We start from the raw sequence: 22,164 nt of genomic DNA on the forward strand, positions 1-22,164 counted from the left end.
TAGATATTTGAATAATTAAAAATCAAAATGACAAAGTTTTAATCTATTTTAAATATAAACTGCACATTTTAACATTAATTGCTTTAGAATTTGAATACTATGAAATCTAAATTACAAGATTAACCCCATGATATATTTTGCGAAAGACTTTTAAATTTTACATGCAGAAAATTTAAGACTTTATATGCATGAAAAGGATTAAATAATTGAACATTGAACTGCACGTTAAAACTCTTAATAGAGGTGGAAACTAATCTTGTTGTCTTGGTTTGAAAGCCTGAACATGATTTAGAATTCATCATTCTTGAAATGATCAAAGTAAATGCAGCAAGCCAATCAACTTTACTTGGTTAGAGAACATTTTAAATTTTGTTTTAATAAGCCTAATATTTTCTTAATATGATCAACTGAACTGTTCATACATTTTCCTAATTGTTCTTTTTTTTTATCTTCTTACACAGCATTTTACTTATTTGTTGGTAAGGTGAAAACTATACAATGCATGGGATATACATGAATATTATTGCTTAAAATTAACTGAGCTATAATACATCTAAAATTTTAAAACAGTATTATTTTCTATTGCCTACAGAAGAATCCCAAATACTTACCACCAGTAGAATAGGAACTAAAGTGTATTTGCTTGTCACTCTTAGGGAGAACGACAAGCGTATTTTGAATATTTTCAATAGTGTAGTTAACATTGACAGCAAGTGTATAATTGTTGTAAATTATTGCCACCTCTTCACAAGAATGATTGGAACTTCTTCTAACATAAATACTAGTGTTAAACCAGGATACGTTGTTGCTATCAAAGTTATTGTCTGATGTAGAGAAACAAGTTAGTACAATACGGAATACAACTGGAACATCTGTCAAAAGAAATTAAAACCTGTGTATTAAATTGTACTCACAGACTTAGTCTAAAATAATAAACACTAAATAAATGTTTATAAAATGGCTATAAATGTTTGCAAATAAGAAACAACACATTTTACTTGTTTATGATATACCTGTTTCCTAAAAGTAAAATATATTTAAAAGAGATATACATATGATTAATTTTACTTTTTTTTAGGATAACAATACCAGATCCATAAAAATTAAATCAAGTCACTAACAAGCTTTTAATAAACAAAAGTAAAATATATTACCATTATGAGTGCATGTTGAAGGGGCTGTGTAGTTGCTTATTAAATTTATCTGAGAACTCTTGTTATATCTGTATCCTATAGCTCCTTCCAACTGAAGATCTATATTGAACTCTGTTAGACTACAATCCCATGTAACTATGCAGTTAGGCTTTAAATAAATAAACATTATAGCCATTTGTAAGAGTCAAAAACTTTGAAACTGTGTTATGTTTAATTACAGTTCATTTCTATTATGTAGATTTAGACTTACTAAGCTTGATGTGGCATTAATAGCATCTGAAATATTGAGTTCAGAGATTGAAGTGCTGTCGAAGCAGAGCTGTGCCACTGGAAATCATACAGAAATGATAAATATATTTTTTTAAAAGCAAAACAAGATTTTTTTAGCCTACCTTCAGACTGAGTGGGGTTTGGAAATGAAACAACAGTTTTATTGTTGCATACATTGCCTATGAATTTATTGTAATTATCTGAACCCAAATAAAATCTAACATAGAGTTCATGCCTCTATTTAAAAAAGAATCAATTGTTTACTTAGGTGAAAGGTAATAAACATTTATTTAAAAAAAAAAAAACATCACCCACCAAAACTGACTGTTTGATTTAAGACTTCTTTGCAATAGGATGTTGTATTCACAGAAACCAAATAGGTGCCTACAAAGTCTGTTGTTAAGTTCAATGTGGCTACTTTATCTTCACTTTGTTTTACCAGAAATGAATTATTTGACAATTGTGTGTTATTATCATACAACAAAACCTGGGGAACAAGTAGGAAATAAAGCTCATAAATTAATATTTGTATTTGTACAATAAGTAGAGGAAACAATGACCAGTAAAAAAAATATTTGATTCCATATTGAAAACACTAATTGTGAAAAGAAATATAACACAAAAATTAAATGGTTTAGAATATGAAACCAACAAAGTTAAATATGCAAATGGGATCCCACATAAACAGACAAGAAAAATCTAAAGAGAAATGTAAGATTTCAGGCTACCAAATTTCAATATTGGTAATCAAGTGTCTAACTATTCATATTTTTTAAACTCAATGACATTAAAAAAGCAATACAAAAGTTTGAAAAAGTAAGCCAAAACTTAAACCATAATTTACAAATAAAGAAAAAAAAAAATGATTATCATCAACTAGAAGGATACTTAAGGTTAAACTTACTAGAAAAAATGTTAAAATGATAAAAATGTCATTCAAGCATAGAATGAAAGAGTCAACTAGCCAGAAAAAAAGTCAAAATTTCTCTATTAATATCTAATTATGACCACACATGTACTGGAAACTGACAGTAAATAAGAAAGTAAATCTAATAAATATGGATTAACACTAAGACTATCATTATTATCCAAATGACATGATAGATCTTTTGTCTGAACTTTAAATCATAAGATTATTTCAAAAATATAATGACCTGAAAATCAAAATGAATGTTCACTCCAGTAGAAACCTTGGCTGTGATGTTACAAGGAATTCCCACTAATACTTTAGGTTGGTACTCCAAGTGAAGATCAGTCATAACTTCATGAAACTTAAGTATTACACTTTTGCTGTAATTCTTCCTATGGTAGGTTAGGTTAAAGGTTAAAATTAAGGTATCTGAAAAAATAGAATTTACAAAGTAAAAGGTAGTACCTCAGAAAACTACTAAAGTGAAAGATGCTTAATAAAGATAGAAAACTTGATAAATTTTTTTTATATAAGTTACTTTTTATAGCAAAACTTTCATGCTTATAACATGCTCAGTGCACTATGGTCCATTCTCTTTTGTGGACCAGTGGGGGGGGGGGGGGGGGAGAGGCTATGGGAAAAGGTTTCTGTGCTGCCTTTATGTGCTCAATAAACATAATTAAGCTTGAGCCCTCTAGATAGTTAGACAGATAGGTAGGCAAGCAATTTTAGCCATTCAGCCACATATCCCGCATACATTAGTTCAGTAAAAAATTGTATTAAAAAATTACCAATTATTTGACTATACTTTAATACCATTCATCATATAGCCTACTTTGAAAAAAAATTTAAAAGTTTTATTTATATTTTTAATTTAGCTTTTTAAAATTGTCACTAGTCACAAATTAACAATTTACCTTTAACTGAATCTGTTAAAAATGCCTCTGAAAGAATATTTTGAGGTCCAAGCATTGTTCCATTAAAAACTTTCACTTGAGTATCATTGTAATAATTGTTTGTGACAAGAAATTTATTTCCACATAAGTTATTTATTTTTTGTAAGATGTAAATAGTGTCGTTGAAAGCCAGCCCATCAAATCCTAGTTGTGGACATGACAGCAGGATCTTGTAATACAAGAAGTTCACTAAAAACAAAAGAAATTCTTGTTATAATTTCTCTAATTAATGATTTTAATAGTAACAAAAAAACAAACTTTTTACATTTAAAATGAAACCTAAGTTTGATATAAAAAATGATTAAGGGTTATTACCTCCATAAACAGAGTTCTGGCAAGATAGAGGTGCAGTTACGTTTTCAAACATGCCCAAACTATTATTTCTGATAATGGTGTATTTTGTAAGTTCTTCAGATGTTAAATCCAAACTTATTTGTGAGATGGAGTTGCTTGTTTGACTTAAATCCATAACACATGAGGGCTAAATGATGTTTTAAAAGATTAAAAGAATTATTCCATGAATTTTAAGCCAGACCAATAAAAACAATATTAAAATGTAAGTGTTTGCACTCGCTGTTTGTTGTTAGTTAATGTAAGCCAAAAAATGGCATTTCAATTTTTAAAAAAAAAAGGTATAACACAGAAACGTTTTTAAAAAATTATTTCCATAAATAGAATAAATAAGCTAACAATACTAACCAAAGACTTGTAGTTTGCCATTGCATTATTGACACTTGTTGCAGTTGTTCCATTAGAAGGGCAGAGGTCTGCAATACATGATGAAATAGGACATCTCTATCACAAACAAAAATCTTGTTATATGTCAAAGCATTTGTTTACATTTACATAAACTATTTGAGCATAAAAGATATGACTACAATGGCTTGCTATGCAAGGGACTTTTTATTTTAGTCAGCTTTTTAGGACTGTCATCGCCAGGAAGTGGGGATAACCTCGTGCTTATCAAGTTATAAGGCTTGTATTTTTAATGCCTCTGAAAGTCAAATCCAGGTCCTGATCATCACATGCAGTAATTTCAAAGGATGGGATAAACTATTTCTATTTATATGTAATAGAGTCAGGGTTCAAAATATTTACTGGCAACTCAAATTTAGTTCTGCTTTTTGTAGATGAGGAACATCAGCCTAAACTAAGAAACTCACTTAATGAAAAAAATTCATAATATAAACTACTATACAGTAGTGCCTATTCTCGTTTGTTTAGGGCACCACAGCCATCTTCAACATTCCTGTTGTAATGGCATTATGAGTTTCCCTTTTCTTAAGCTGCTTTTTTTTTGGTTGGGGGTGGGGGGGGGCTGGATCGAGACTGAATAATGTTATAGTAGGCCTGACTGCAGACCTGTGACGTGGCAATGAGCTACTGACCATTTGTTGCCACATCACAGGTCTGCAGTCAGGCCTACTCTAACATTTGGTCTTAGCTTGTGGACTAAAGTCTGTTCTGTGTTTTATCCTATGAAAGAAAAACCATTTGGTATTCGTAACTGCTTAGTGATACATTAAGGAATGGCCTAGATCTGAGAGTTACTTATAGACTATGGGTCTATCTCACCTATTCACAAACTCATTTGACTGCCATTATAATCAATGCCTCTTCTTTCTTTTTTTTAAATATAGAAGTGGTACAAAAATTAAAACATGCTTAAAATATGAGAAAAATATTTCAAATAGAAAATTACAATTTCAATCATTCCAATCAAAAAAAGAGACAAACCTGGATAGACAGCAAAAATAACAATTTCTTTGGTTAGGTTTTCTCCACAAGCAGAAGTTGCAATAACTTGAATAGTAAAGTTAAATTCTTCATAAGCTTTGAACATGACCACTGATTTTAAACTGCCCAATGATACAACTGGGCTTAAATATGCTGCCAAACTATCATTGTTTTCAGATGATACAAGCTTGAAAAAAAAAGTAGAGAGAGGTTTATTTAATTAATTTCTTAGAAAAATTACACCAGATTATAAACAAAATGCTTTGGATATTTTGAATGTTAATTATTCAACTTATTGAAAAACATTATGCCTCACATTTTCAGCAATTTATTTTTACTAGAATCTAGATTTACCATTACATTAAGAACCTCTCATGGATGAAATAAATATGAAATATAAGAGTAAAGCAATTTGAATTTCTATTGCTTCTATAGTTCAAAATAAAAAATTAGCTTCTATGTACAAAATTAGAAATTATCTACTATACATGTCCTGCTTACAAATGCTGTTTATATTTAAAAACTTATTCCTAGAATGTTTCATGGGAATTAATCTGTCCCAAATTTAGCATTTTGTTTTTCTTTGCATAAATCTTTATCAGAAATGTAAAGAAAGAGAACATGCTTACAAAACTTAATTAGGAGATGTCTTAATGCTCTTTTATTATATATATTGTTACGAATCTCACTATCCAGGTTCTCTGCAAACTGCACCATACACCACCAACTTAAAGAACTTGACAACTCAGGACTCCAAAGTAACGTAACACTTTAATGGTTGAATAAATAACAGCCAATACTGTACAATTGGCAGCACATAACACAAGACTGTACAAATATCTCTTCGATAACACCGTACCGCCGTATCAACTCTTGCACTGGCCTCTCCGTCTCGTTCCGGGCTTGCACTGGGTTCAACAGTTCAGGACTGACTTCACACACTAGGCTCGTTGTGTCGGACTCGATCGCAGACCAAGATCAAGACGCCAGTCATCTCAACTGTACTTGACAGTACTCCGCACTGAACCGTCGTAATGCTCCTTACAGAACCACACCGCTGATCTGTGCTGTTGTCGACCTGACTGTAGTGAACCGGGCTCTGAACCCCTGCCGTGAACCTCCTTTCTGTGCCACCACCAGGTTTATAACAATATATATATATATGTATATATATATGTATTTGTTTTCATTGTGTTGTTTTATTGTTTTATAGCCTGCCTGTAATATGATTTAGGATCTTCTTTTCTAATCTTATAAGATATATATACAAAAGTAAAAAGTACCTCTTTCAGACCTAGCTATCTATAGGTTATAGGATGTAAAGGTCATTTGTTTCAATGGATGATTGAAATATTTGCTTACCTGAAAAGTAAATATTATATCACATCCAGACGTTGCTGAAGCAGTAATATTTTGAACATCCCTTACCAAGACATGTGATGTATAATTAATACGCAGATTTAGCAAAGCTTCATTTTTCAGGGTTAAACTTGTAGAATGTGATTCTTTTTTGGTTGTCAAATTTAGTGTAAAATTGGCAAAATCTGAGGAAATAATGAGACATGAGGAAAAGAGCAAAGAAAAAAAGAGATTGATTCAAAATGTATTGCTATTCAGTGCTATATTATTAAATAACTTTACCATACTTATCTGGAACTGAGTTTGGAAATGTTAGTAGAAAATCACTTTTTGCCCTTGGCTTAATTTCATATTCAGTACTACCATTGGATTTCAGCCAGACACTTGCTAAGTATTTGTTTTGAAAATAATATATTCTATCACAAATGTTATTAATGTTATAAAGCATATAGATGGTTTCATTAAATTCACTCAGAAATTGAGCATTTGGATTCTCTAATTTAAATCTTTCTGAACAGGAAAGAACAAATACAACAACCACTGGAAACACTGAAAGAAAGAAAAAAATATCAGTTTATAATTTAAGATGTTACTTATAAAAATAAATAAGAAATATCAATCATTCCATATCTAGCAGATTGACAGTAAATCAATGAGTACAAAGTATGAAATGCAGTGTATAAATAAGATTAATACTCACAACCATCTAACCAGAATAAAAACTTTATATTTTACTTTATAGAATATTTTTATTTACCTCTAACATAAATGTGGCAAAATAAGCTGGGGCTGTGCACCCATGGGAAATACTGCATTCCTCACTAATTTTCGGACTCAAAGACAATCCTTATTATATAACATCTAACTTGTCAATTGTATCAGAATGTACATTTCACTGGCCTGAATATGTTAGTTTACTTAGAATGTGTATTTAATTCTACTGTGAAATCATTTCTTTTACATGGCGTAAAGACTTGGTGAGTAACAAATAGCAATGCAGACAAGCTCAAGGCATTCACCAACAAATACATGCAACATATGTGTAAGATGGCCAAACAAAATCTCTAACTACAGTTTGTAATAGAGAAAACAGCTAACACCAATAGAGCAATATATCAAAAGATGCAAATAAAGTTACAATACAGAGAACAAGGGAAAATATTGCATAGCAAACTCTGGCTTGGAAACCTGGAACCCACAGAGGAAAAGAAAGTCTGGAAGTCCAAAGCAACCATGGAGGAGATCAACAGAACAAGAAACAGCAGGATGGACATGGGGACTAAGTCAAGTAAGTCAAGTTAATTTAGTTATAAAAAAATAATAGTAGTATAATCTTGTTCAAACATGTGTATTGAATATTTTATATTTTCTTACTTCCAGGATTCAAACAGGTTGCATTAGCTGTCAAATTCTGTACAATGTTTGTGTCCACTTTCTCAACATATACAGAGCCAACGTTAGTATCAGAGGTCAAATCTACATTGATCTTTGTTATCCATGTTTGATCAGTGCTCCAGTCTTTAACACATGTATGCTAGTGAACAAAGTTGTAATTAATTTATAAACATTAAAATGTGTCTTCTATAATCTATTACTGGATATTATTAGTAACTTTAAAAAAATCTAAATTTGAAAGATAAATATCCAAATCTTAAGACAAACCATAGATTGATTACTAGTGCCAGCAAGAGTTAGAGCTTTATTTGAATCTGATTCATTTTTTACACACATTTCTGTAACAAAAACCTTATCTATTAGTTACATTCATAAGCAGAAAATATAAAGAATAAAACATAAGATAATATGTTAAACTTTCTTCTAATAGAAAATATAGAGAATAAAACATAAGATAATATGTTAAACTTACTTCTAATAGAACACTAAGAAAGGCAATTAAATTTGATACATACAACTCATTTATGCAAAGAAGATATCACGGATGCAGGTTACTGGTATAAATAAAATATTAACATTATTTCTCACTTTAAAACACTCCTCTGCATATTTTTACCCTACATTCATATCTACTTAAAAATTAAACCTTTCTGAGATGCTTTGATGTTATTCACCTGCGAATAAAGCTGATATTATGATGAGACTTGTCAGATTTTCTCCACAAGGTGTACTTGCACTCACAAGAATAGTGTAATCAGTTTCAAAGATTGGACTGAACAACATTCTCTTTATTTTATCATTTGTTGCATTTGTTGTCTCAATGATATTTATCAAAGCTTCAGTATCAAAAATGGGTGATACAATCTGTGAAAGTATAACAATACATATCTGAATGTGAAGCAATCTGCTACAGTACAAGATATAACATACATAAGTGATAGGATCTGTAAAAACAGCTACGGTGGTTATTTACATTGTTGAGAGGTGAAACTTAAACATTTAAAATTTTAAAAGAATTTAGATTTTTTTTTTCTTATTTCATTAAAGAAAACCTTGAAGAATATGAGGAATGTTTGATCTCGGAAGAAACTAATAAATAAAAGATGAGCTACAAAACTCATTCAAAAACAAGCCAAGCCTATTAAAACAATAAAACTGCTTATAAAAGTTTCATTACACTTATAGTGTAAAAAAAATGTTCTGATAATTATAAGAAAGAAATATGAATTAATGAATATTGAAATGTATTCATTTATTTTTAATGTTATCATATTTAATCAATATTGAACCATATATCATCATATAGAAAGGAGTTGGTCAAGCAACAAGTATATTTGTTTTTAAGCTTGGTAATATTATCAGGGCTAGAATTTCAGAGACTTGTACTAATTGCTTGAAATACATTTGACAGTCTTTAAGCTTTTTCAGACCTCACTTCACAAGTAAGAAGACATAAGTTACTTATTATTGCTAGTCAGGTGATAGTCTATTAACTAATTTGAATTTAAAGGCTGAAATACAACTGGCTTTAAAGACTTTGACAACATATTAGAATTTTTTGAAATTTTGCCTCAGTGTAAGAACAGAAAATTGAAAGAACATGAATATTTATAGAGACATTGGATTCTTTGCTGAATTGAGTGGTTGACTATCAAATGAATTCCAAGATTTTATACAACTGGTATGGTAAGAAAAAAGAAGGTGCCGTTTGGACCTTTTGAAAATGATAGATATTTCAATTTTACAAATCTTCCCTTTACAAAAGGCCTGAGGAAAAGGAATAACTAAAAGAACTTCCTCAAAACTTTCTGGTCATTTACTCGGACCTTATAAGGTAGGAGATTGTATTGCAATGATGTAACCTACAGTCAATAGCTAACTATGTTTAAAGGAAGCATGTCATGTCAGAAATGAAAGATTATTCTTAACTAGAAACAATGACAAAAGAAGACCCATGGTCTAGAGGCTAAGTACACTAGAACTTGGCTTGGCCACCAATGAAGGGGGCTCAAAGTTCTACACCCCACTTGAGCAGAGTTGTGTTTACTGAGAGCCTAGAGGCAGCACGGAAAGCTTTCTCCCAGATACATCCTCCCCCTCACTGGTCCAGAAATGACATTGGACAAGAGCGCTCTGAGCATGCTATAAGCATGAAAGTAGCGCTATATAAAAGCTACTTTTACATTTTATTTTATATCCTTTGAAGAATGCAGTCTGCACAGCATACAATTCCACATACAACTGACTTACTGCTATTATGGTATTATGGCCAGGTATATGTTTAACATTGATAAATGTTATAATACATAACTAGTGACTACTTACAACAAAATCAATGTTGACATCACTCCCAGAAAACACAGTGGCTGTAATATTGTATTCTTTACCAATGATAGCAACATCACTGTAGTTCACATTCAGATCAGATACACTCTCTTTATGAATCAAACTCAAATTTTTGGTTAAATATCCTCTACTGGTCTCCACCTTAAAACTTAACTGTGTTGGTTCTTTACAATTATTGGGGCAAAAGAAAAAAAACACACTGATAATTGTAATAAATAAAAAGAAAAAAAGAGATAAAGGCTATTGTAAAGTGTTAGTTACTTCACCTTTAATTAATATATAAACAACATTGAACCCTACCATCATAAGGGAAAGAATCCCCAATATTTACAGTAATGAAACCATCTGGAGGAAGTAGTAGTCTCTGATGTGCAGTCTGATTTGATAGTTCAAGTATAACTTCTGAGACATACATATTTTTAATGTAGAAAATATGATCAAAAGAAAGGCTGGTGTTATGTATCAAGTAAATACTTTCATTAACTATAGATTTGTATCCACCATAGCTATTTTGAAAACAGGATAAAACAATCATCACAATGGCAGCTGGATTATCTGATGAAAAAAAAAAAAAAAGAACAAAGTAAGAAATATCTTACAATGAACAAAATATCTTACAATAAACAAAATTTCTACTTTGCAAAGAAACTAGTTCTTATTTTATCATGAACAGTTTTGTAACCAGCAGTTTTGCTTTATATATTTTCACTTCTCAAACCTTTGGTAGTTATGTATTTTAAATGTGATGTCCAATTCTGAAAATTCTCAGAGCTGACATTATTTGCACTTAAATAGCCTCCATTCAAATGTGGAGAGGTTAAATCTAGGTTGATTTCTGTCACTGAAGTTTGGCTGACATCCCAGTCAATGAAACAAGTTGGCTGTTAAGAAAATACATAAATATTAAGACTTTATATAAGTGTTTACAAAATAATTTCATAATTGTTAATCCTAGTTGGATGTTATTTTTTTTAAAGAAGTGTTACCATAAAAATTTACAGAAATAACAGTCTTGTACAAAATGGTAGGTCTAGAAGTGTAAAACAAACCTCAGTATCTGGATTTTTATCTAGAAGAGCTGTTATACTCTGATTTCTTGGACAAAGAGCTGTATGAAGAGATAAGTAACACACACTAGAAATAAGTCATAACTTATACTAAAAAATGTATCAATAATAAAAAACTTTTTGGTTTTCATTAAATTGAAACATGTATACGTTAATGTAGTCATGAAAAAAAAATTAAATATGTTTTAAAACTTATCATTGTAATCCTAGAACATTTATTTCTTTAATTGAAGAAACTAAACCATTACTGTTCTGTCAGCCTATGCTGCAGATTAGCCTAAATTAGGTAAAGAAATTCTGCCTGTCATCTGTCAATAAGACCCCCTTTTTTAAAATCAAAACTATTCTAACATCACATTCCTTAACTGTTAAAAAATCTTACTTGGGAAAACAGCTGATATTACGATGACTTTGGTTAAATGTTCCATACAAAATGTGCTGGCACCAACAAGTATTGTGTAATTGGTCTCCATACTTGGGTAAAAGAAAATCTCATCTCTTTTCATGTTTGTTGAATTGTTTCTTAGAATTCCATATTTCAAAGCTGCATAATCAACAGGTGCTAAAATCTGCAAAAAGGAAAACATTAAATTCATTAGAGAAGATTATGATAATACTTAAGGTATGGTACATTAGTAGCCTTACCTATATAATTTTCCACATTTACTTACAGTAAAGTTTATCTTAACATCACTCCCAGAAAACACTGTAGCCATAATATTTATTCCTTTTCCTATGACAGCTACATCACTGTACTCAACATTCAGATCAAACAATCTTTCCTTATAAACCAAGCCCATAGATTTGGTCAGAAACTGTTTGCTGGTATTTACTTTAAAGTTGAAAAGAGTAGGCACTGGAAACAAACACAAAACCATAAGTATAACATACAGTTAACTCTTTCTATCCGTATTTGTTTTCCTTGTTCCGATAGAATTATTCATTTGGCTCATTAGTATTTCACTATCCTGTTATGATTAAACTTCAATAACTTTTTTGTTTGTTATCAGAAAATGTTATATTTGGTATTAAATTATAGGGAAATGCATGCTCTTTTTACACAACACAAATTAAAGTTTATAAATAAAAAAAAAAATTTAGTTCAATGGGGTCAAATCAATGTTGGCATCAATTAGGAGAGAATAGAAGTTCAAACAATCTTAACATTTGAATATTTTCCAATTTTTTCTTCCATTCGTCAATACATCTAAAAAAACAAATATACTAATACATTGTAAAAAGCTGAGATATTTTCTTTGAAAATCTATGCTTACCATTATAATTCAAGGAGTTTCCAAGATTGACATAGTCATAACCACCAGGTGAAATGAATACATATTGAGAATTCGTTTCATTGTGCAACTCAAGGTGAACATCTACAGGATATGTGTTCTTAATCAAAATGATATTATCATGTGTATTGCTGACATTATGTAATATGTAGACACTTTCATTGAAGACATTGTTATAACCCCAATCATTGTATGGGTTTTGAAAACATGATAACACTAGAATCAAAATGGCTTGGTTGTCTGAAAATAATTTAAAAGAACCATTAAAGATTAAAGAAATGTATCTTTTTTTATGTATTGAGTCTAATTTGTCAAGTTTATTTGTTTTTACAAAGCTAATATCAACTCACTCTGTCTGTTTGTTAGTCTGTCTGGTAAAAAGTTTAAGATGTTCTTTCTCCCATTTCCCATACTCAGATCAAGTTAAAACTTTGCACAATAATTCATTAAACCTGACAAGACATGAATCAATCAAAAAAATTAAACAATTAGTTAATTAATTGTTGGTGATTAATTATTTTGTTTGATTTTGAAATAAGGGGAATAAATGCTTGTTAATGAGAGATGTGAATATATATATATACATATATATATAAATGGAATTAGTCCTGTTAAGTTTTTTCTCCCACTCCACATTCTCGGATCAAGTTGAAATTTTGCATAATTATTCATAGTCAATAACAAATTAACAATACAAAAATCAATCCAAAAATTAACCAGTTAGTTAATCATATAGTACTAATTAATTAATTTTGTTTTATATAGCAGAAAGGGAAATAAACTCAGTAAATTTCAGATAAATGGCAGTACTTAGCGGTTCCTTCCCTGAAATAAGCTTTGTTTCTAAAAAGTATCCTTTTTTTTTTGCTTGTTGAAATTTTCTTTTTATAATAGGAGAACCAGATGTATTTAAGATTTTATATTAGTGAGACACTGTTAGATGAAGAAATAACATAATTAAATAAAGGACTCATTGATAACAAAAAAATAAATAAACTTTTAAAAAACTAGATAAGATAAGATAAGATAATTTTATTGATCCAATCAAATGGAAATTCAGTTTCACTACAATTGACAATATTAGCATAACTACTGTAAAATAACAGTATAGATGAAAAATTCTAACAACATTCACACACGAAACACAATACACATTCACAACCAGCGCTTTATGATTTTGTCTTCTATGTACTTCTCGATGACGACAGCTGATCTTGTAACACTCTGACCAAAAGAGGGATGAAGGAGTTTTTAAATCTTTCTGTTTTAGTCCTAATGGAAAGGAGATCTTATGTAACAGATCAATGGTATATATATAAATTGTCAAAATGTATAATTTAATTTTACTACTCTACCTTCAAATTTGAGAAACTCTTTGTGTTCAAAGTGTGAAATAATCTCATTCAGTACTCCAGTGTTATCATTGCTCATATTGACAAAACCACCAATATCTTCTGAGGTTAAATCAAGGTTAATTTCTATAACAGAAATGTCATCATCTTTCCAGTCTTTGACACAGATTGGCTATATTGATGAAAAATAAATACTATTATGATTTATAGTTTTTAGTATCACTTTTATTAAGTTTTTGTTAATATGTGAAATAAATCAAAAAAAAAAAAATATTTTTTGCTCAGTAGAAACTTTTCTTGAAACAAATTTAATATTTCATGATATGACTAACCTGAAAAGGATAAACTGAATCTGTTATATTGTCTTCACCAATAGCTGTTTCATTTTGATTTTTGTTGCATATCACTATCAGATCATAAAATTACATTCTATTATCACTAAATTATCAAGCATCTGATTGTGCTGTCAACATAATTATAAATGAATATGTGACCTTGAACTAAAACACCTTTTCCATAAACACCTAAAACAGACATTTTTACCTGGAAATTCTGATAGGATTGTGAGAACTTTGGTCAAATTTTCTTGACATATTGATTCTGCTTGCACTAGAATTGTATAATTAGATTCTAGGTTTGGCTTGAAAAAAATTTGATCTGTTTTGTTGTTTGTCAGACCATTTAGCCCATAGCTTTTTATTATAGCTGTATTGTCAACAGGATTTAACATCTGCAAAATCATGAATTTACCAAAACATTTAAATTCTGCAATTTTGTTTTGCTTGTGATACTTTTTTTTTGACTATATGAAAAGATGATTTTCAAATGTTTTAGCTTCTTACTGTGTAAGTCATGTTCAAATAACTTCCATATAACAGTGTGGCTATAATATCATATTGTACAGCAGTTTGTACAAAATCTGTGTAGTGAACATCTAGTCCAAACAAAGTTTCTTTATGAAACAAAGTCAAACTGGTGGTCAGAATTTCTCTAGTTGCATTAATCATGAAGGTAAGATATGTTGGAACTAAAGAGAGAAAAAAAGAAAACATTTCATAGTTTATGTTGGCATCAGTGGAAAAACAAGTAAACAAATAAATAAAAAGATCTTAGCCATTATATAAAATGTAAAATATTTTACTACCAGTAAGTTAAATTCTTAAGAATGTCCCATTTATTTTTACAGTTGAGCCTCTGGGTTATGAACACAAGAAATGAGAAATAATAATAATAAAAGATTTTTAGTTTTCATTAATACCCATCAGTCAATCAATGACTATAGTTCATCTCGTAATTGAAATCTCTGAAAGCCTGTGTTAGAATCTATGGTATGACACAACAATGATTCTCACAGTCAGAGATATCCAAAGAATGCCAGTGACTGTTATAGTTTGATATCAGTGACATCACAAAATATGCTAGAGAAAAGTACTCTGTGCTACAAACTGTCTTCAAGTTTTCAGCTTCAAATTTTTACCCCTAAAGCCTTCCTGCTATTAGAATTAAGCCACAAGACAACAGATTTCCATGAGATAGGTGGGTTAATCAGCCAAGTTAAAAGTCCATTTTGCCCAAAGATTTCTGGTTTAGGTGCCAGTTACTTGTCTTTGCAAGGGGAAGCTTAAGTGCAATAACCACTTTCAGCCAAAGAAAGTGTGATGCAGGATACTGAGAAGGTTACTGGACACAAAATGATATCAGTTTTAAACATTTAGTTAAATTATACATCTTATCTTAAACATTGCTACCTTGGTTTATTGAAGAAAAGATGATTAATATTAAAAATTATACTTGTCATGATCTTTAAAAATTTATTTATAGTATTTATACTGTTATAAGTATTTTTATGCTTTGTTACCACCATTACACTCTGACATAATCACAATTTTAAAGAAGAAAAAATAATTGAGCCTTTGTCCCAATAAAAACTAGATAAATATAATTGGGAAGAGATCAATATTTTAGTATTGTATTGCACTAAGCTTGTTGCCCGGAAGACTAGAAACAGAGTTATCTACAATTTAAAAAAAAATCAATGGGACAAAACACATTTTAAGGTTTTTTTTCTACAAAGCTTATATCAATTCTCTCTCTCTGTTTGTCTGGTACAAATTTTGTACACATTATTTGTCCCTTTTCCCATTCTTGGATCAAGTTGAAACTTTGCACAACTATAACTGTCGAAGACAATACACAAACCAATCAAAAATCAACAATTAGTTGTTTTTTTTAATACAGAAAAAAGTGAATTAATCTGAAAGTATTGATAGATATGGCAGTAGTTGTGTGGTTCTTTCCCATACATAAGCTTTTGTTTTTTAAACTAGTATTTTTTATATATTGCTTGTTAAGATTATATTAACAGCTTGGAATTCATAAAATGTATAATTTGAATGTATTAAAACATAAAAAGTAAAATAAAAGTGAGAATGTAATAAATCCTACCATTAAAAGTAAAAGAGTTTCCAAGATTTATTGATTCAATGCCATCAGGTGGAATATGGACACTCTGATAACTTGACCCTTGAGACAGTTGGAGATAAACTTCTTCAGTATAATTATTCATCATGTAAATGATAGTATCAGATGTTTGGTTGATAGTGTGCACTATGTAGATACTTTCATTAAATACTGCTTTGTATTCACTGGTATTGATGTATGGAAAACAGGATAAGGTGATCATCAAGAGAGCTTGATTTTCTGTCAATCAATCAAGTACACAATGCTGACATGAAACATTATTTCACATTTGGCAAAATATTTGCATTTAAGCATACAAGATGATCAAAATTTTTTAAACTATTTATTTTTAATGGGAAATAAAACCTCAGTGTTTTATTCTACTCATGTTCTAGGTCTAATAGCTTGCATTTTAAATTGAGAGTTGATACTTGAGAATTATCACCCAAATGAACAGCAACACATAATTTTTTAGTTACACAATTCAATCCAAATATAGTGAAGATAGAATGTTTAACTCTTTTAACACAGTGAAAACTTAAAAGATTAAATGCTTAAACATTCATACTGAGTCCAAAAGAATAACATAGCATTGCTTAGAAAATGAAGCAATAATTACAACAAACTGAATAAATGTTAAACTGGCAGAATGTTAGTAAAATAAAATCTTACACTAGATGAATTTTAATACCCTCACTGGTCTCACTAAATAGACTTTCCTATAAGCCACAGTGACTTTCAAACCTATTTTTTTAAGATTCCTTCATGCTGTTCAATTGGACTTGTTTACATATGGACTAGTCAAGTTCTTAACTTGTAAATTCTAAAGTAATATTGAATATATTTTTATATATGTCCTATATTGGAAACTCTGCCTTCTGAATGAGCTGTAGAGCAAAACAATCTGTAAGTTGCCATATCAAATAATATAATCAATATCGGATAAATGTTTTGAAAAATATAAATTTCAAAACTAATGTTCCAACCTTCAGATATTTGGTATTTTAAATGTGAATTCAAATTCTGTACAATTTCAGAGCTGCCATTGTATTCACTTATATAACCAGCATTGAAATTAGAAGTTAAATCAAGGTTGATTTCTATTACACTGAAGTGGTCATTGTTCCAATTTTGAACACAAACAGGCTGTCCAAAGAATAAGAAATAATTGATTACATGTGTACAACTAAATTAGTTTTTAATCACAAAGAGATTTTAATAGTGTTTATGTTAGTAATGTTTCATTTTGGTTGGGAAACAAAAGAAACAAATTTATCATAAAAACATGCTGAACTAACCTCAGTAAAATGTTCAGACAGTAATGTGTTAACCAAAGATTGATTTACTTCGACAGGACATATCTCTGTGAAATAAAATAAATTTAAAACCAAGTTTTTGATACATTTAATATTACTTTATCATTTTTTTAAAATCATTATTAGATAATATATACCTGGAAAGACGGCTGTTATATTGATGACTTTAGTCAACCTTTCTTTACAAAATGAAACAGCCTGAACAAGTAATGTGTAATTAGACTCAATTGGGGGTCTGAATAAGATCTGACTCATCTTGGTGCTGCTGGAGTTGCTTGACATTCTGTCTTTTTTCATAATTGTAATGTCATTGGGTGATAGCATCTGTAAACAATTAGATAAAATGAAAATATTTGAATAAGGTAAGCAAATAACTCTTGACACTCTTAGTATCACTAACAATCTAAAATAAATCAAGAATTGTCATTAAGTCGTAAATTTAAATTAACTGCATAGAGCTTCTCACTATACTTACTTTGAAATCTATTGTAACATTAGTTCCAGATAGCACTGTAGCAGTAATTGTGTACTCTTTGTAAACTAACACCAGATCAGAGTGGTCTACATCAAGGTTGAATAATTCTTCATTATAAATTAAATTGATAGACTTAGTAAGGATCTGATGACTTGAGTTCACTTGAAAGTTTAAGATGTTTGAGGCTAGAAGTATTGGCAGAAAAACAAAAAAGATTTAGACAAAAATATATTATTGCATATACTAAATATTAATTAACCAATTACTGCTTGAAAATGTCAACTGATAATTAACTGCTTAACAGAATGCAGTTGAAATTGTCTTACGTTGGATAAAAGGCTGTTATATAGTAACTGCCTTGAAAAGAATACAAATATAGTTTAAAAACAATAGAAACAAATCAGTAATTTGTCATTAAATATTTGCAATGCTTTTACTAATTAATTAAATTTTAATATAAAAGAAAGTCATCTTTATTGTTTTGGACACATCAAACGTTGAACTATTTATACTTGAGTTTAAACAATCAACTTATAGACTTTTTGGTCATAATGGGCATTTATCTATTTCTTTCAACATTTAGTACTTTCCAGAATATGTTTCATTTGTATATGTATTTTTACTTTACATCTTACCATTCAAACTATAAGCATCTCCAAGAATGAAAGAAATTAAACCACCAGCTGGGACAAATATATTCTCCAATCCTGTTTCATTTGTCAGTTCAACTGAAACATTGACTAAGTATGTGTTTCTAATGAAAATCACATTTTTGGTTGTATCTGTGATATTGTGCAATATGTAGACACTTTCATTAAAGACGGATGTGTTGCTTGCTTGGTTGACATTTTGAAAACAAGACAACACAATCATCAGAATAGATTTGTTTTCTGGAACAAAAAAAATATTTTCACTTGATTATTTTGATGAATAGGATTTGACAGTGTGGATAAAAAACCACATAATTTTTTGGGGATTGCAAGGAAAAGTTTATTTCATTAATTATGAATAGTAAATAAATGCAAATGAAGTTAAGGCACATTTTAATATAGAAAGGAATGACTACAAATAATAATCATTTATTTTCTTAACGAACACCACAGAAATTTAATTGCTTATGACCTTAGTTTTGTCCTACCTCCAAACTTATGAAAATCATGATCGTCTAAATGCAACATCAATTCATTCATGACTCTGTTTTTATCATTACTTGCATTCAAATAACCACCAATATTTTCAGAGGTTAAATCTATGTTGATTTCATATAAAGAGATCTGTTCATCACTCCAGTCTCTAACACAAACTGGCTATTCAGAAAAAGACAGTTTAAACAAAAGTATTGTACAAGATTATTTTGTAGTACACACAAACTAAATATTTTATCTTTCAGGCTATGTAATACTTAAATTTCTATAAATAAAATACAAAATTAACTACTATCATCATAAATTTAAACAAATGTAAAATAAAACATACATTGTAACATCAAATAAATTTACAAGAAAAACAGACCTCATTAAAATCACTTGCATCAGTATCAGACTTTGTTGACCTCGGACACAGCTCTGAATGAAGTTATTTATTATTTTTTTGATAAAAAAAGAAATGAATTATAATAAGAATTTTTTATTCATATAAATGGTCAATAAAAGTTTGGAATTAAAAAGATTGAAATAAATCTATAATCCATATAAAATGATGAAAAAATCATTAACAATGTTACCTGGGAAAACAGCTGAGATTATTATGACTTTTGTCAAATTTTCTTTACAAAAAGAATCAGCCATAACAAGTATCGTGTAATTTGACTCAATGCTAGGATTGAATAAAATCTGATCCATCTTGCTGTCAGTTAAGTTTCTTGTGTTATTTACTCTAATCAAAGCTGCATCATCATTTGGTGTTAAAATCTGTAAATGGTATCAAGGCAATTTGAATAATCTATGCCTAAATGACTCCAGAATAGACACAAAATGCTAGAAATTATTACACTTTTACTCACTATAAAATCTATATTTAAATCTTTGCCAGAGAATACAGTGGCTGTAAGATTGTATTCTTTGCCTATTTCAACAATCTCTTTGTAGTCTACGACAAGATCAAACAATCTTTCTTTAAAGATCAAGTTGAATGTTTTATTCCACATTTCTTTACTTGTGTTCATCTTAAAACTAAATTGTGCCAAACCTAATAATAGAGGAAAATATTCATGAAAAAAGATTATTTATTTATATAAAAATGTTTGATGAATGTTTATAACTAAAATAAGAAAAATATTTTAAAAACTAGACGACCCACGGCGTAGCATACGCCACTATTTTGCATGGCCAGCCTTAGGCCACTGCAACCTATGTGACCAAAGTGGGCCCCGCACTTTCATAGGACCTGCGCTAATTCTAGGTCTAAATTATTAAATTAAACCATTTTATAACATAACAGATTTCCTGATTTACCAGGAGCTCCTGGAAATCTCATGAAATTGCAAAATATACGAAAAAGTCCTGGAAAAAGTCCTGGAAATCTCCTGAAATTATTAAAATCTTTTGAAAACTCATACAAATCTCCTCAAATTGTCATTTAGGGGTGTCATTCAATATGCAAGACGCCAATCCTACAATCGATATAAAAAAAAAGAACATTATCCAATACCCATTACAGTGGAATCTAGTGAAAGAAGCTTCTTGCGCCTCAAACTAATGAAGAATTACTTGGGTCAACTATTCACGTAGATAGATTGAAACATTTGGTAATTCTTGCAATTGAGCGTGATCTATGTAGGAAATAGAATTTTTATGATATACTATAAGACTTTGCTACACGCCAGGCTTTTCTTATACAAACTCTTTTAATTTTCACGTATTATCCGTATCCCTACCCAAACTTGGCCCCGCAAAATTTGTTTCGCATAAGGCCTCACAATGGTTAAGTCAGACTCTGCTATTTAGTGATTGGTGAATACAGAGTAGATTACTTGTTCTCTCCCCCCTTTTTTTATGTGGAGTAACTCTAGCTAACTTGCAGAAATATAAGAGTGATCTTTCCATGTCTTCTAGGTCACAATGGTTAAGTCCGGCCCTGCTATTAAGTGATGGGTGAATACTACTTGTTCTCCCCCCCCCCCTCTTTTTTTTTGACATGGGGTAACTCTAGTCTGACTTGTAGAAATAAAAGAGTTATCTTTTCTTTACTTCTTAGTGTCCAAAATGTTGAGCCATGAAGACAATTTTTTAAAAAATCAAAGGTTCTATAAGTGTAATTGTATCAATTAGTTTGGATCAGTCATGTCATTAAATTTGTAATAGATCTAGACTTATTCATTAATATATTTAATTATCAATAGTTAATTTACAATTTTTTTTTTTTAAACTGATTCTTGTTTTGTCAGGTATAAGAAATAGTTGTGCAATATTTCAACTTGATCATAGATTGGGTGTGGGAGAAATTACAAGTACAAAATTTTTACCAGACAGAGTAATATAAGCTTTGTAAAAAGAAGCTATACCATCATAAATGAAGGCATTTCCAAAATGTATGTCCTTGTAACTGTGAGCTGGAATATGTATTTGGTGATTACTTGTTTCATTGGACAGCTCAAGATAAACATCTAGTGGATAAGTATTCTCAATATAAATGACATTATCCAATGTATTGTTGACACTAAGCAATATGTAAACACTTTCATTAAAGGTTAACAGAGATCTTTCACTGTTGTTCTGATAGCATGCCAGAACAATCATCAAAATAGCTTGATTTTCTGGAGAAAAAAAAAGGTGTATTCAAATAATGAAGGTTAGTTTTCTTTTTAACTTTTTATTCAATAAACACAAATAAAGAAAAATATTTCTTCACTTTCTAGTACTGTCCTACCTCCAAAGTTATGAAAATTATGATCATCTAAACGCAACATCAATTCATTCATGACTCTGTTTTTATCATTACTTGCATTGACATAACCACCAATATTTTCAGAAGTTAAATCTATGTTGATTTGATATAAAGAGATCTGTCCATCACTCCAGTCTCTAACACAAACTGGCTATTTGGACAATTAAAAAATACAGTTTTAATAAAAATG

The 22,164-nt window shown here is 29.8% G+C and overlaps 1 protein-coding gene across 2 annotated transcripts in view; it reads right to left on the bottom strand.

Moving 5' to 3' along the window:
* LOC106064392 (uncharacterized) overlaps positions 1-22,164 on the bottom strand; it is a 60,193-nt gene that overhangs the window by 28,645 nt on the left and 9,384 nt on the right. For both annotated transcript variants that reach the window (XM_056021361.1, XM_013222947.2), the window contains 37 exons: positions 21,957-22,125; positions 21,592-21,843; positions 20,092-20,276; positions 19,813-19,999; positions 19,602-19,654; positions 19,228-19,396; positions 18,725-18,979; positions 18,090-18,274; positions 17,752-17,938; positions 17,597-17,661; positions 17,285-17,444; positions 16,284-16,538; positions 14,681-14,865; positions 14,382-14,568; positions 14,171-14,244; positions 13,842-14,010; positions 12,469-12,726; positions 11,866-12,050; positions 11,577-11,763; positions 11,177-11,235; positions 10,846-11,008; positions 10,428-10,682; positions 10,107-10,291; positions 8,456-8,645; positions 8,049-8,119; positions 7,761-7,920; positions 6,669-6,935; positions 6,390-6,571; positions 5,028-5,214; positions 3,990-4,057; positions 3,606-3,771; positions 3,252-3,479; positions 2,579-2,763; positions 1,740-1,911; positions 1,405-1,481; positions 1,155-1,302; positions 612-872 (listed from right to left, as the gene is read on the bottom strand). In XM_056021361.1, coding sequence (XP_055877336.1) covers positions 612-872; positions 1,155-1,302; positions 1,405-1,481; positions 1,740-1,911; positions 2,579-2,763; positions 3,252-3,479; positions 3,606-3,771; positions 3,990-4,057; positions 5,028-5,214; positions 6,390-6,571; positions 6,669-6,935; positions 7,761-7,920; positions 8,049-8,119; positions 8,456-8,645; positions 10,107-10,291; positions 10,428-10,682; positions 10,846-11,008; positions 11,177-11,235; positions 11,577-11,763; positions 11,866-12,050; positions 12,469-12,726; positions 13,842-14,010; positions 14,171-14,244; positions 14,382-14,568; positions 14,681-14,865; positions 16,284-16,538; positions 17,285-17,444; positions 17,597-17,661; positions 17,752-17,938; positions 18,090-18,274; positions 18,725-18,979; positions 19,228-19,396; positions 19,602-19,654; positions 19,813-19,999; positions 20,092-20,276; positions 21,592-21,843; positions 21,957-22,125 — 6,391 coding nt within the window. The remainder of the gene's footprint in view (positions 1-611; positions 873-1,154; positions 1,303-1,404; positions 1,482-1,739; positions 1,912-2,578; positions 2,764-3,251; positions 3,480-3,605; positions 3,772-3,989; positions 4,058-5,027; positions 5,215-6,389; positions 6,572-6,668; positions 6,936-7,760; positions 7,921-8,048; positions 8,120-8,455; positions 8,646-10,106; positions 10,292-10,427; positions 10,683-10,845; positions 11,009-11,176; positions 11,236-11,576; positions 11,764-11,865; positions 12,051-12,468; positions 12,727-13,841; positions 14,011-14,170; positions 14,245-14,381; positions 14,569-14,680; positions 14,866-16,283; positions 16,539-17,284; positions 17,445-17,596; positions 17,662-17,751; positions 17,939-18,089; positions 18,275-18,724; positions 18,980-19,227; positions 19,397-19,601; positions 19,655-19,812; positions 20,000-20,091; positions 20,277-21,591; positions 21,844-21,956; positions 22,126-22,164) is intronic.

Source organism: Biomphalaria glabrata, chromosome 2, assembly GCF_947242115.1.
Source record: "Biomphalaria glabrata chromosome 2, xgBioGlab47.1, whole genome shotgun sequence".
NCBI classification, from domain to species: domain Eukaryota; kingdom Metazoa; phylum Mollusca; class Gastropoda; family Planorbidae; genus Biomphalaria; species Biomphalaria glabrata.